The sequence below is a fragment of the Cololabis saira genome, chromosome 18, assembly GCF_033807715.1.
Source record: "Cololabis saira isolate AMF1-May2022 chromosome 18, fColSai1.1, whole genome shotgun sequence".
In the NCBI taxonomy this organism is placed as follows: Eukaryota; Metazoa; Chordata; class Actinopteri; order Beloniformes; family Belonidae; genus Cololabis; species Cololabis saira.
In genome coordinates this window covers 38233736-38249318 of record NC_084604.1, presented here as the reverse complement: position 1 = coordinate 38249318, position 15583 = coordinate 38233736, and the positions used below count along the sequence as shown (strand labels likewise).

At 45.5% G+C, this 15583-nt stretch overlaps 1 protein-coding gene across 2 annotated transcripts in view; it reads left to right on the top strand.

The window, feature by feature from the left end:
• myt1la (myelin transcription factor 1-like, a) overlaps positions 1-15583 on the top strand; it is a 121164-nt gene that overhangs the window by 42843 nt on the left and 62738 nt on the right. For both annotated transcript variants that reach the window (XM_061746342.1, XM_061746341.1), the window contains exons 6-7: positions 77-573; positions 9964-10098. In XM_061746342.1, coding sequence (XP_061602326.1) covers positions 77-573; positions 9964-10098 — 632 coding nt within the window. The remainder of the gene's footprint in view (positions 1-76; positions 574-9963; positions 10099-15583) is intronic.

Sequence of the window (15583 nt, the reverse complement as noted above, 5' to 3'; positions counted from 1 at the left end):
CAGTTCCAGACTAGTTATAGGCCGGTTGTGTTGGTTCTCCACTCAGATGCTCGGTACCGTGTTTGTGGCTCCGCAGGTACGACGCCTGCCACCAGGGGGCGGCGGAGGACCCCCGCGGCCTGGAGCGCAGCTACTCAGACATGGTGAACCTGATGAAGCTGGAGGAGGAGCTGAGCCCGGCGTCCCGGGGCTACCCGACCAGCTGCAGCCAGGAGGGCGACGAGGACACCACCTCGGTGGCGTCGGACCGCTCCGACGAGACCTTCGACATGGCCAAGGGCAACCTGTCCCTGCTGGAGAAGGCCATCGCGCTGGAGTCCGAGAGGGCCAAGGTCATGAGGGACCGCATGGCCTCGGAGCACGCCATGCCCCGCCGGGACCACCGGGACCACCGAGACCACCACCGGGACCACCGGGACCACCACCGGGACCACCACCGGGACCACCACCGGGACCACCACCGCGACCACCACCGCGGCCACGGCGAGCACAGCCCCCGGCTGAGCAGCGCCGCCGAGGAGCGCAGGTCCAGGATGCAGCAGGACGGGCTGAAGAGGGCGTACTACCCTAAAGGTAGGTGGGACCGCCCACCGCTCACGCTCCGCGGTCGGTATTGATCCATCGATCTGCACTCTGGAAGGTTCAGCTCAACTCCACCGCCGACTGGTTGTAAAATAGTTGTAGACTGGTTCTAGACTAGTTGTAGACTGGTTCTATGTTAGGTTTTAATCAACATCAAACCCAGCTTTTAACAAAGAAAAACACCAAAGACTTGGAAATGAGTTTTTAAATGCGCTCTTGCAAGAGGGGAAGCAAGGTCAGAGCCTTCAGAGCAACGGAGTCTCTCTTGTGAATGCTGCTGATAGTGCTTCGACATTCCCTCGGTGCATTTGCCCTTTTTATTGAGATTTCAAACAGGAAAATTACCATATTTGGTACACAATGAACAATTAGAAAAACAGATGGAGAAACAGATCAGATGATGGTTGAAAAGTCACACCTATGACTTTTCAGTTAATCAACAACGTATCTGTGGTGTGCAGAGCAACAGACATCCTTTTAAGAATCCTTAAATGGTCAAGGGGTTTTTGTTGTCATCAGATGGTCAACTAACAATGGGATAGTTGTTTGGACAGCCCAAACTCAGGAAGGGCTGCCCTGTCATCTGTTAACATGTGATAACCAGCAGTCAGGGTAAAGTCTTTAAGAACCACAAAGGTCAAAAGGGTCAAATGAGGCCCCCTCTGGACAACAGGAAGTATTGGACAACTGCACAATAGTCAACTGTTTTAACAGAGCGGACAACCCCCCTAAATACCCTCAGGGAATGGCCTGTCCTGTGACTTCTGTTAACAATGGTAAGGATGTGTAAAACGCAGCAGTCAGCTTCTCTGAGCTGACCTAATTAAGCCTATTCCGATAGTTTTATATTTTCACAAGGACAGACTTGTTTAAACACTCAGATTAATCTCACATTATATTAGTCCAGACTGGTTGTAATCTAGTTGTAAACTGGTTCGCGACTAGTTCTAGACTGGTTATAAACTAGTTCTAGAGTGGTTGTAAATTTGTTGTAGACTGGTTCTAGACTAGTTGTAGACTGGTTCGATTAGTCCAGACTGGTTGTAATCTAGTTCTAGACTGGTTCTAAACTAGTTGTAGACTGGTTCTACACTAGTTCTAGACTGGTTGTCAACTAGTTGTAGATTGGTTTGCGACTAGTTCTAGACTGGTTCTACACTAGTTCTAGACTGGTTGTAATCTAGTTGTAGACTGGTTTGCGACTAGTTGTAAACTGGTTTTAGACTAGTTCTAGACTTGTTGTAGACTGGTTCGATTAGTCCAGACTGGTTGTAATCTAGTTGTAGACTGGTTCGCAGCTAGTTCTAGACTAGTTCTAAACTGGTTCTAGACTAGTTCTAGACTTGTTGTAGACTAGTTTTAGACTAGTTCTAGACTAGTTGTAGACTGGTTGTAATCTAGTTGTAGACTGTTCTAGACTAGTTGTAGACTGGTTGTAAACTAGTTCTAGATTGGTTTGCGACTAGTTCTAGACTGGTTCTACACTAGTTCTAGACTGGTTGTAATCTAGTTGTAGACTGGTTTGCGACTAGTTGTAGACTAGTTCTAGACTAGTTCTTGACTTGTTGTAGACTGGTTCTAAACTGGTTGTAAATTTGTTGTAGACTGGTTTTATTAGTCCAGAATGGTTGTAATCTAGTTCTAGACTAGTTCTTGACTAGTTCTAAACTAGTTCTAGACTGGTTCTCGATTAGTTCTAGACTGGTTCTAGACTGGTTCTATTAGTCCAGACTGGTTGTAAACTAGTTGTAGACTGGTTATAGACTAGTTCTAGACCTGTTCCGGATTAGTTCTAGACTAGTGTTAGACTGGATCTAGATGGGTTCTGGACTAGTTCTAGACCAGATTAGTTCTAGACTAGTGTTAGACTGGATCTAGATTGGTTCTGGACTAGTTTTAGACTGGTCGTATTAGTCCAGACTGTTTGTAGACCAGTTGTGGACTGGTTCTGGACTAGTTCTAGACTGGTTCTGGACTAGTTCTAGACCAGATTAGTTCTGGACTAGTGTTAGACTGGATCTAGATTGGTTCCGGACTAGTTCTAGACTTGTTCCGGATTAGTTCTAGACTAGTTGTAGACTGGATCTAGATAGGTTCTGGACTAGTTCTAGACTGACTGGTTGCTGGAGCGCAGGTCCAGGATGCAGCAGGACGGGCTGAAGAGGGCGTACTACCCTAAAGCTGGGTCGGACCGCCCACCGCTGACCCTCCGCGGTCGGTATCGATCCATCGACCTGCACTCTGGAAAGTTCAGCTCAGCTCCACCGCCGACTCTCTGCAGTTTCACATCGGTGGAAAACGCTTGTTTCTCTCCGTGTCGGAACAATTTTCACCACCAAACCGGATCGTGAGGAGCAGATTTAGTTCAGAGCAGATTTAGTTGAGAGCAGATTTAGTTGAGAGTGACGGCCAAACTCGTCCGTGGAACCAGGAACCCGTCTGTCGTTAACGCGGGTTTGGAAGCGAGCGACGGCTGCCGCTCAGAGCTCTGCCAGGTCAACTCTGACCTGGAACATCTTTTACTGAGCTCCTGACCCCGGAGAGGAGCTTCTTCTCCTCCTCCTGCTCCTCGCCGTGACCCTCAGTGCTCCGGCAGCCGCAGGCTGAGAGAGATGCTGCATAAATGAAAGTTTAATGTCTTTCCCTCCGTGATGCAGACATCTCTATTCACACGAGCGCTGGGCTGTATCAGGAACCGGTTCAGGACCAACCAGCTTTCTGCTGCAGATGTACGTTTAGTGATGGGAGGTTATGTTGTTAGAGGTACTAACAATAACAGGCCAGGCCTATAAGCCAGTTTTCTCATCATTGTATGAAGCTTTTTGCCCACTGGGACTGGTTCCGGTTCCTGTTTAGACCAGACCGGTTTTTCCAGTGCAAGTCTGAAACTAAGGAAACACAGGAGAACAACAACTGGCACACGCGCCTTTGGAATCTGCAACAGAGAAAACCAACAAACAGAAACGGGAACAGGCAGAGACACAAACAACAACCAGTTCAGGTCTCTAAAACTGAATCACTACTAGGATACTGGGGAGCTTATGTTGTTGAAACGGGCCGTTATGGCGACATCAGACCTGTCTAGACTGGTACACTAATTGTAGACTAATTGTAGACTAGTGCTAGACTAGTTCTGGACTAGTTCTAGAACTAGTGCTAGACTAGTTTTAGACTGGTTGTAGACTAATTGTAGACTAGTTCTAGACTAGTGCTAGATTGGTTCTGGACTAGTTCTAGACTAGTTGTAGGCCCGGACACGCGCCTTTGGAATTTGCAAGAGAGAAAATAAACAAACAGAAATGGGAACAGGCAGAGACACAAACAGCAACCAGTCCAGGTCTCTAAAACTGAATCAGTACTCATGTTTTTGAAACGGGCCGTTATGGGGACATCAGACCTGTCTAGACTGGTTCTAGAACTAGTTCTAGACTAATGCTAGACTTGTTCTAGACTAGTTCTAGACTAGTTCTAAACTAGTTGTAGGCCGGCACACGCGCCTTTGGAATCTGCAAGAGAGAAAACGAACAAACAGAAACAGGAACAGGCAGAGACACAAACAACAACCAGTCCAGGTCTCTAAAACTGAATCAGTACTAGGATACTGTCGTTGAAACGGGCCGGCGTCGGGACATCAGACCTGTCTAGACTGGTTCTAGAACTAGTGACTAGACTGGTTGTAGACTAGTTGTACACTAGTTCTAGACTAGTGCTAGACTAGTTCTGGACTAGTTCTAGAACTAGTGCTAGACTAGTTTTAGACTGGTTGTACACTAGTTCTAGACTGATTGTAGACTAGTTGTAGGCCGGCACACGCGTCTTTGGAATCTGCAAGAGAGAAAACGAACAAACAGTTCTAGACTAGTGCTAGATTGGTTCTAGACTAGTTCTGGACTAGTTCTGGACTAGTGCTAGATTGGTTCTAGACTAGTTCTAGACTAGTTGTAGGCCGGCACACGCGGCATTTGGAATCTGCAAGAGAGAAAATGAACAAACAGAAACGGGAACAGGCAGAGACACAAACAGCAACCAGTCCAGGTCTCTAAAGCTGAATCAGTACTAGGATACTAGGGAGCTTATGTTGTTTAAACGGGTCGGCGTTGGGACATCAGACCTGTCTAGACTGGTTCTAGAACTAGTGACTAGACTTGTTGTAGACTAGTTGTAGGCCGGCACACGCGTCTTTGGAATCTGCAAGAGAGAAAACAAACAAAAAGTTCTAGACTAGTGCTAGATTGGTTCTAGACTGGTTCTAGACTAGTTGTAGACTAGTTGTAGACTAGTTCTAGACTAGTTTTAGACTAATTGTAGACTAGTTGTAGACTAGTTGTAGGCCGGCACACGCGCCTTTGGAATCTGCAAGAGAGAAAACGAACAAACAGAAACAGGAACAGGCAGAGACACAAACAACAACCAGTCCAGGTCTCTAAAGCTGAATCAGTACTAGGATACTGTTGTTGAAACGGGCCGGCGTCGGGACATCAGACCTGTCTAGACTGGTTCTAGACTAGTGCTAGACTGGTGCTAGACTGGTTCTAGAACTAGTGCTAGACTGGTTGTAGACAAATTGTAGACTAGTTGTAGACTGGTTGTAGAATAATTGTAGACTAGTTCTAGTCTAGTTGTAGACTGGTTGTAGACTAATTGTAGACTAGTACTAGACTAGTTCTAGACTAGTTGTAGACTAATTGTAGACTAGTTCTAGACTAGTGCTAGATTGGTTCTAGACTAGTTTTAGACTGGTTGTAGACTAATTGTAGACTAGTTCTAGACTAGTGCTAGATTGGTTCTAGACTAGTTCTAGACTAGTTGTAGGCCGGCACACGCGCCTTTGGAATCTGCAAGAGAGAAAACGAACAAACAGAAACAGGAACAGGCAAAAACACAAACAGCAACCAGTCCAGGTCTCTAGAACTGAATGAGTACTAGGATACTGGGGAGCTCATGTTTTTGAAACGGGCTGGTGTTGGGACATCAGACCTGTCTAGACTGGTTCTAGACTAGTTCTAGACTAGTTCTAGAACTAGTGCTACACTAGTTCTAGACTGATTGTAGACTAGTTTTAGACTAGTTCTAGACTGGTTCTAGACTAGTTCTAGACTAGTTGTAGGCCGGCACACGCGCCTTTGGAATCTGCAAGAGAGAAAACGAACAAACAGAAACGGGAACAGGCAGAGACACAAACAACAACCAGTCCAGGTCTCTAAAACTCCATCAGTACTAGGATACTGTTGTTGAAACGGGCCGGCGTCGGGACATCAGACCTGTCTAGACTGGTTCTAGAACTAGTTCTAGACTAGTGCTAGATTGGTTCCGGATTAGTTCTAGAACTAGTTCTAGAACTAGTTCTAGAACTAGTTCTAGAACTAGTTCTAGACTGGTTGTAGACTAAGGCCCCGTTTACACGTAGCAAAAACGTTGGCGTTTTCATGCGTTTTGGCTGTTCGTTTACACGAAAACAAAGCTTAAAATCTCCAAAAACGATCAGTTCTGAAAACTCCGGCCAAAGTGGAGATTTTTAAAAACTCCGTCTTCACGTTTGCTTGTAAACGGAGGGAAACAGAGATTTAGGCTTCAGAACGTCACATTATGAGACAGAAACGTCACCAGCGTCATGAGTGACACCTGTGATTACAACAATGGAATTTTTCAAAATGTAGAGGGGGAAATATCAGTTTTGCAAATACCCGGCTATGTGTAAACGTGGCCTAATTGTAGACTAGTTATAGACCAATGATAGATTGGTTCTGGACTAGTTCTAGAACTAGTGCTACACTAGTTTTAGACTGGTTGTAGACTAATTGTAGACTAGTTCTAGACCTAGTGCTAGATTGGTTCTAGACTAGTTGTAGGCCGGAACATGCGCCTTTGGAATCTGCAAGAGAGAAAACGAACAAACAGAAAAGGGAACAGGCAGAGACACAAACAGCAACCAGTCCAGGTCTCTAAAAATGGACTAGGATACTAGGGAGCTTATGTTGTTGAAACGGGCCGGCGTTGGGACATCAGATCTGCCTAGACTGGTTCTAGACTAGTGCTAGAACTAGTGCTACACTAGTTTTAGACTAGTTATAGACTAATTGTAGACTAGTTCTAGACCTAGTGCTAGATTGGTTCTAGGACTAGTGCTAGACTAGTTTTAGACTGGTTGTAGACTAGTTTTGGACTAGTGCTAGATTGGTTCTAGACTAGTTGTAGACTAGTTGTAGGCCGGCACACGCGCCTTTGGAATCTGCAAGAGAGAAAACGAACAAACAGTTCTAGACTAGTTCTGGACTAGTTCTGGACTAGTGCTAGATTGGTTCTGGACTAGTTCTAGACTAGTTGTAGGCCGGAACATGCGCCTTTGGAATCTGCAAGAGAGAAAACGAACAAACAGAAACGGGAACAGACAGAGACACAAACAACAACCAGTCCAGGTCTCTAAAACTGAATCAGTACTAGGATACTGTTGTTGAAACGGGCCGGCGTCGGGACATCAGACCTGTCTAGACTGGTTCTAGACTAGTGCTAGATTGGTTCTAGACTAGTTCTAGACTAATTGTAGGACGGCACACGCGCCTTTAGAATCTGCAAGAGAGAAAATGAACAAACAGAAACGGGAACAGGCAGAGACACAAACAGCAACCAGTCCAGGTCTCTAGAACTGAATCAGTACCAGGCTACTGGGGAGCTTATGTTTGTTGAAACGGGCCGTTATGGCGACATCAGACCTGTCAGGCGTGAGTAATGACAATCTGCACGGCCCGTTAAGACAGCAAATCTCATCTGTGGGACGCCGCTCGCAGCCTATTCCTCTCAATCCAGTAAGAGGCAGACACCGCCGACACCGGGAGCGGGTCGGCGCCGGCGCTGCTCATAATGGGCTCAGATGGGTTTCAGACAGTTTCATTAGCGTGAGAGCCCGGCCACGAGGAGTTATTAGTCCTCATTAGGATGTGTCCGAGTCTCCGCCCGGGACGGCACACTTGTCCGACTGGGTTTCGTCCACGTTTGACGTCAGGGACGGGAGGATGGTTGTTCCGTTTGAGCGGTGTGGCTCGCCGGAGAGGGAAGGACAGGACCAGCTGATCATCAGAAACGGCAGCTGCAGGTTCAAGCAGTCGGACCTCAGACGGTCGGAGCTCAGACGGTCGGACAGACGTGAGGCGGGAGTCCTGCAGGTCTTCCTCACGATGGACGGTGAAGGAGCACCTCTGCACCCCGGATGTGGAGCTTTTTGGATGTGCGTAGGGCTGTGCAATTAATCGATTTTAAATCTAGATCGGATTTATTAATCAAAATCGATGTTAAAAAAGGAAAATCGGAAAATCGATTTTCCTTTTTTGCAGCTGGCTGCATTACAGACAGAGCTCGTCTAGTCTTTGTTTGGTCAAGAAAATTGTAAATGTTGTCACTTTACTAAATTCAAGGAGGATTTACAGTATCTTTCAATTGCACTTCATTCCCAATAGGGAAATTTGTTTGCTATTTTTCTTTAAAAATAAAGGTAAAATATTTGAAACAATTTATTCCATTGTCTTTTGTAGTTTTACCAAAAAAATTGAAATCGAAATCGAAAATCGGGTTTTCAGAGAAAAAAATCGGGATTTTATTTTTGTCCAAAATCGCCCAGCCCTAGATGTGCGTTTCCATCCGTGCTGAGTTCACCTGTGATACCTACCGATGCTGCAAGCGTTGCCATCGCTACAGCTGTTGCCAGGCAACAAACCCAACACTTGTCTCCCCGGGGACTTCAGCCACGCCCATCAGCCGACACTCTCTTCTCATTCTTGTTCCATGTTCGTTATTTACACAATATCCTTCGGTTCGGTTCAGGGAGACGAGTCTGCTCCTGGTAACTCTGTGACCACCAGAAAGGACCTTCAGTCCGATGTTAGATAAGTGAATAATCATGTAAATAGACTATGCAATAGATCCTAAATGTATAGAGCAGGTTAGCGCTAGCATGTCCGACCAGGATGAGGATCTGAGACAAACCTGAACTCCAGACCAGAAACTGCCCAAACGTCTTCTCGTACAGATGTGAACCCGGTGATGAGGAAACAGCACGCTGGCTTTTATGTTCAGTAAATAATGTTTAAATGTGCCGAATTGCTGGTTTTCTGTTTTAACTGAACCTTCAGGAGAGAAGCAGGGACGTGGCTTTTTATGAAAGACTGAACATGTGATGAGGGATGTACTTTTTACCCCCGATAGCCAACCATTATGGCTTCAGTCTAGAAAGAACTAGTCCGGAACTAGTCTAGAACTAGTCCAGAACTAGTCTAGGACCAGGCTAGAACTAGTCTTCAATAGGGCTGTGCAAACAAGGGAACCTCACGATTCGATTCGATTTCGATTATTTGAGCTTCGATTCTTCGATTATAACAATTGTCGATTCGATTCGATTATTGGTGCCACGATTCTTCGATTATTGTGATTTTTAATGCTTTTTTCCATACAAGATTGATTTTGTCTTCATCTGTGGCTACATTTGTAAATAAATAGCCAATCAATGAACTCAGTTCCTCTAACAACACTCATTAAGTAAATAACAAGGTTTTTTGTACATTTGTATTTTTCAAAGACACAAAATAATGTATGTTATGACTATGTAAACATTTGCTCTTTGACTTCCTTAACTTTGACCAGGGAAAGCTGCACTTGCATGAGAGCGCCCTCTGTTGGTGGAAAACACTGAAAACGGTCAAGCCCTGGATTTAATGAGTTCATTAATTCAAGTAAACAAGATATGTACTTAGTGTAAACATATCTGCCATATTTACAGTGAACAATAAGAAATGTGCATTCTTGAAAATGAAATGATTCAGCAGCTTATTCAGTCTGGAATCTGGATAGGATAACTTAACATTTTTTAATTTATTTTTTTATTTTTTTTAATTATTCGATTCCAAATCGTCACTTGACCCATCGCGATGCATCGACACATCTATGAATTGCACCGAACCTCTAGTCTTCAACCAGTCTAGAACTAGTTTAAGACCGGTCTAGAACTAGTGTTGAACCAGTCTAGAACTAGTTTAAAAACAGTCTAGAACTAGTGTAGGATCAGTTTAGAACTAGTCTAGAGACAGAGTCACCGTTCCTACACCGTTGGTGACTCTGATGAAGGCAGAAGTAATCGCCGGGGCAAAGGACGGCAATGCCCAGGACTGACTTAGGGGTGGTAAAAATGGAAAAAAACATGTCAGCACCGAAACATGTCAGGTATTTAAAAAACTAAATACTCTTGTCCAACAAAAAGAATCAGCAAGTTAAATTGTAAATCCATGGACAAAATAAACTTTATTAAATCAGTCTAGAACCAGTATAGCACGTTAATGACGTTGGTACTCCGGCACCACCACCGTCTCATCTTTGCTCTCCATTTCTTTCTTCCAGATTCTTCCAGAGGTGAAAAAAAGGAGAGTAAGTGTCCGACGCCGGGCTGCGACGGTACCGGCCACGTGACGGGTCTGTACCCGCATCACCGCAGCCTGTCCGGGTGTCCCCACAAGGACCGCGTCCCGCCTGAGAGTAGGTGCCACCGCTGGATCTCAGCCTGACACAGTCCGACAAGTCATTTACGCTGAAGTTCGGGAGACGAAGGTTCGGACCTTCTCTCAGAGGTGGAGCTGCTCCGGAGGCAGAAATCATCCGATTCACTCGTTTGAGGAGCGATGAGACACAAATTATCTCTGCTCCCAAAACTGGCTACTTATCAGATCAGAACGCACGTCTGAACGGGGTTTAGCAACGAAAACACTGGTCATGTGACGATAACGATAATTACATATATAATGCAATATCGTCGACAAATAAAAACCAGACTAAAAATGGACAATTCTGACTAAAACCACCATCCATCCATCCATCCATCCATCCATCCATCCATCCATCCATCCATCCATCCATCCATCCATCCATCCATCCTTCCTTCCTTCCTTCCTTCCTTCCTTCCTTCCTTCCTTCCTTCCTTCCTTCCTTCCTTCCTTCCTTCCTTCCTTCCTTCCATCCTTCCTTCCTTCCTTCATTCCTCACCCTTCCTTCATTCCTTCCTTCCTTCCTTCCTTCCTTCCTTCCTTCCTTCCATCCTTCCATCCTTCCTTCCTTCCTTCCTTCCTTCCTTCCTTCCTTCCTTCCTTCCATCCTTCCTTCCATCCTTCCTTCCTTCCTTCCTTCCTTCCTTCCTTCCTTCCTTCCTTCCTTCCTTCCTTCCTTCCTTCCTTCCATCCTTCCTTCCTTCCTTCATTCCTCACCCTTCCTTCATTCCTTCCTTCCTTCCTTCCTTCCTTCCATCCTTCCATCCTTCCTTCCTTCCTTCCTTCCTTCCTTCCTTCCTTCCTTCCATCCTTCCTTCCATCCTTCCTTCCTTCCTTCCTTCCTTCCTTCCTTCCTTCCTTCCTTCCTTCCTTCCTTCATTCCTTCCTTCCTTCCTTCCTTCCTTCCTTCCTTCCTTCCTTCCTTCCTTCCTTCCTTCCTTCCTTCCTTCCTTCCTTCCTTCCTTCCTTCCTTCCATCCTTCCTTCCTTCCTTCCTTCCTTCCTTCCTTCCTTCCTTCCTTCCTTCCTTCCTTCCTCCCTTCCTTCCTTCCTTCCTTCCTTCCATCCTTCCTTCCATCCTTCCTTCCTTCCTTCCTTCCTTCCTTCCTTCCTTCCTTCCTTCCTTCCTTCCTTCCTTCCTTCCTTCCTTCATTCCTCACCCTTCCTTCCTTCCTTCCTTCCTTCCTTCCTTCCTTCCTTCCTTCCTTCCTTCCTTCCTTCCTTCCTTCCTTCCTTCCTTTCTTCCTTCACTCCTTCATTCCTCACCCTTCCTTCCTTCCTTCCTTCCTTCCTCACCCTTCCTTCCTTCCTCACCCTTCCTTCCTTCCTTCCTTCCTTCCTTCCTTCCTTCCTTCCTTCCTTCCTTCCTTCCTTCCTTCCTTCCTTCCTTCCTTCCTTCCTTCCTTCCTTCCTCACCCCCTTCGTTCCTTCATTCCTTCATTCCTCACCCTTCCTTCCTTCCTTCTTCACCCTTCCTTCCTTCCTTCCTTCCTTCCTTCCTTCCTTCCTTCCTTCCTTCCTTCCTTCCTTCCTTCCTTCCTTCCTTCCTTCCTTCCTTCCTTCCTCACCCTTCCTTCCTTCCTTCCTTCCTTCCTTCCTTCCTTCCTTCCTTCCTTCCTTCCTTCCTTCCTTCCTTCCTCCCTCCCTCCCTCCCTCCCTCCCTCCCTCCCTCCCTTCCTTCCTTCCTTCCTTCCTTCCTTCCTTCCTTCCTTCCTTCCTTCCTTCCTTCCTCACCCTTCCTTCCTTCCTTCCTTCCTTCATCTCTGCTCCAGAACTGGCTACTCACCAACACCAAGCACTAGTTCTGGCAGAGACGGGTCTGTAAAATGTTAGATTTAATTATCAGGGTGTAAATAAACACTTGTGACGCCCAGCGAGCTGGCCAACAAAGGCATTAATTTCAGCTGAGAACGAGCAGACGACAGTGAGCAGATGTTGCTGGGTAAGCGCCGGCGTGGATGCCGGTGCTGCAGGGAAGACGTTTCTCTTCCTTATGAGGCTCAGGCTTCACTGCTGCAGTGCATGATGGGACAGAATTACTACAGAATTACTGTCACCGAGACTCCGCCCAGGTCAGATCGGTGCTGGACGGGATTCTTAAAGTAGGAGGGAGCAGGATCAGGGTCAGACCGCACGTCTGAAAGTAAAAACACTGGTCATGTGACAATAACGATAATTAAATATATAATGCAATACCGTCGACAAATAACAACCAGACTAAACTGACAATTCTGACTAAAATCACCATCCATCCATCCATCCATCCATCCATCCATCCATCCATCCATCCACCCACCCTTCCTTCCTTCCTTCCTTCCTTCCTTCCTTCCTTCCTTCCTTCCTTCCTTCCTTCCTTCCTTCCTTCCTTCCTTCCTTCCTTCCTTCCTTCCTTCCTTCCTTCCTTACGTCCTTCCTTCCTTCCTTCCTTCCTTCACCATCCTTCCTTCCTTCCTTCCTTCCTTCCTTCCTTCCTTCCTTCCTTCCTTCCTTCCTTCCTTCCTTCCTTATGTCCTTCCTTCCTTCCTTCCTTCCTTCCTTCCTTCCTTCCTTCCTTCCTTCCTTCCTTCCTTCCTTCCTTCCTTCTGTTGAAGAATAATATAAAATCCAGTTCAGAAGTCCGCTGTGGTGTAGTGAGTTTTATTCAGTAAGCCGGTGGTGAGCAGACCTACGCAGAGCGTGTCTGGGTTGGTGTGCTGACCAAGAATGGTTTGAAATCATGACTTTTATACAGTAAGTTCAAAGCACATAAGGCAGGAATAAACAAGCCAAGTGAGGGACAAAAACAATTTACAGTCAGATGTGATCTGTGGCCAAATGCCGTTATCGGGCATTTGGCATGACTGTCACTAAGTCGTAAATTACCCCATAGGGAGTTCTCGTGATTCAAGTCTGTGGCCAAATGAGTTGGTATTAACATATAAGTCAGTCAGGAACTTCGTCATATGGCATTCCCGTGGTTCAAGTCTTTGTTGAAACCAGTTCCAAGGTGTGGCCACTGCAGTGGGTAGGAAGCTGGAGCTTCACGTCACAATGGTGTGACAATGCCTCAACCCTTCCTTCCTTCCTTCCTTCCTTCCTTCCTTCCTTCCTTCCTTCCTTCCTTCCTTCCTTCCTTCCTTCCTTCCTTCCTTCCTTCCTTCCTTCCTTCCTTCCTTCCTTCCTTCCTTCCTTCCTTCCTTCCTTCCATCCATCCATCCATCCATCCATCCATCCATCCATCCATCCATCCATCTAAAGTTGCTTTCGTCAACAAAAATTATGACTAAATATCATCGTCAACAAACCTTTATCAACTTAGGAAAACGAGATGCAATGAAAATGCTGGTCACTTGACGATAACGATAATTAAATATATAATGCAATATCGTCGACGAATAAAAAAACTAAAATTTAGTAATTACTAAAATGTGTCTTCATTTTCGTTGACCAAAACAAGAGGAAATGTTCTAACAAAGATCCTTAATATACAAAGAAAAAGATGCGGAAAAATAAATATGTTGTAGATTCAAATTAGAGTTCTCTGTACCTGGAATGAATGTATTCTTGAGTCTATAAGGTAATAATAATATAATAATAAGATGTTTGAATTGTAAAATGGATTTGGATAAATACAATCTTTGACTAAAATAAGACTAAAATGCTCAGACTTTTAGTCGACTGATACTTGACACGACTAAAAGGAGAATAAAACTAATAAAAACTAAACTGATAGCTTGACCCAAAGACTAGACTAAAACTAAAATTGAAACATGCTGACAACAACAACACACCTCCGTTTTCTTCTTCCTTCCTTCCTTCGGTTCACTGTTTGAGAAACGCAGGACTCCTCCCTTTTGTGACTCCGCCCCCTGTGTTTCCTCTCAGCCAATCAGATGATTTCTGCCTCCTTGTGCTGATTGTTGACAACAAACATCTGGAATATAAATAGGCTCCACCTCTCAGGCCAAATCAGGTCACCTGATGCGTCAGAACCGTAGAAACAGACGGATTAAAGGTTTAAGGATTGAAACGGACTCAGAATGACTTGTTGGATGATTGTTTGTGGAAGTTGGACGTTGTTGGGCATGCTGACTGTCCTCCATGACGTAACCGTCCGGCATGTCTCTACATCTGTGTTTTTGCTGTGTTGGATGTTTTAAAGGTAGGGTAAGGGATTCTACAGGGTTCCTAACCCAGAACCTTCACATTCAGAGAGTTCCCCCCACTCACCATTCACTAGTGGCCCGTCACAGGAGTAGACCAGTTACCAACCCGGGAGGCTTCATGCTAGCTCACATTGGGGGGTCATGATGGACCTGTATAAAAGTTCCTGCCCTGTCTAGATGCAGAGTAATCCATAAATGGACCAATGGGAAGCTGGCTAGGACACGCCCACTTTAGCTCATTTACCACAAGTTAGCTATTTTACCCTGGGGTGAATTTGCTCATGCTAGCCTCTGACGCTAACTACTGTTACGTATAAATTACTGAAACGAGACCTAACCAGGACAGAGGCGTGTCTAGAGACCGACCGGCTAAGTTCCCTGGTTGTCCATTGGTCGGCCGAGCCCGAGCCCGAGCCCGAGTCCGAGTCCGAGTCCGAGCCCGAGCCCGAGCCTAGCAGCCCAACCAGAAGAGAACTGGTTCTACAGATCACCACTGGCTACCAGTTAGCTTGTGGTCCAGTTCGTCAACTTTTAAGGTTCCTGAAATCACAAGTTGAGGAGTTGGAGACAGTCCGGCTGGTACCCCCCCATGCTCCATCAGGTTCCTCTTCCAACCTGATCTCACAAAAATCTGTGAAATGCCCACGACCTCTCACCACTATTTTCCGTGGTATATACACGGGAAAAATTGTATAATTCCGTGTGAGCACCACCACGGAGGTTTTAATGGGAGCACCACGGATATAGTCAATGGGATCCGTGGTCGTGATATATACACGGATTATTACATTATTATTATTTATATATTATTCTTTGTTATAGTGGCTAGATTATGAGTTTTTGTTGCGCAAGGTACTGTTTGTTACTGCCAGTTTGTAAAAGCATGTTTTTAACGCTGTTTTAGCAGTGTTTTATTGAAGTTTTAATCGGAGCACCACGGATATAGTACTATGCGAAGTCAATGGGATCTGTCACCCGATTTGACTGCTGTCATACCATTGAATGAAGGACAAAACGATAACAATCAACCCATAGATATGGGCCAGTAGGGCCCTACTCTACCTATTAGTAGGCGCAGGAGGCTGTTATCGCCCCTTTCTATGGCTAACCCCATGTTATTAATGCTCAGTAGGCACAGAAGTTTTGTTATGAAGCTCACACCTCACCTCCCTTTTTTATGTATTTAGCTAGAATTTTAAAACCTGAACAATAGAATTCGACGTAAAATGCCGGATCTTGTCCATTAAAAACAATACTTTTTGGAACATAGTGTAACGACCACAGATAAGATAAGGCCTTGCCCGCCTGGGCAACACATCAGCATTTGGCCGACTGG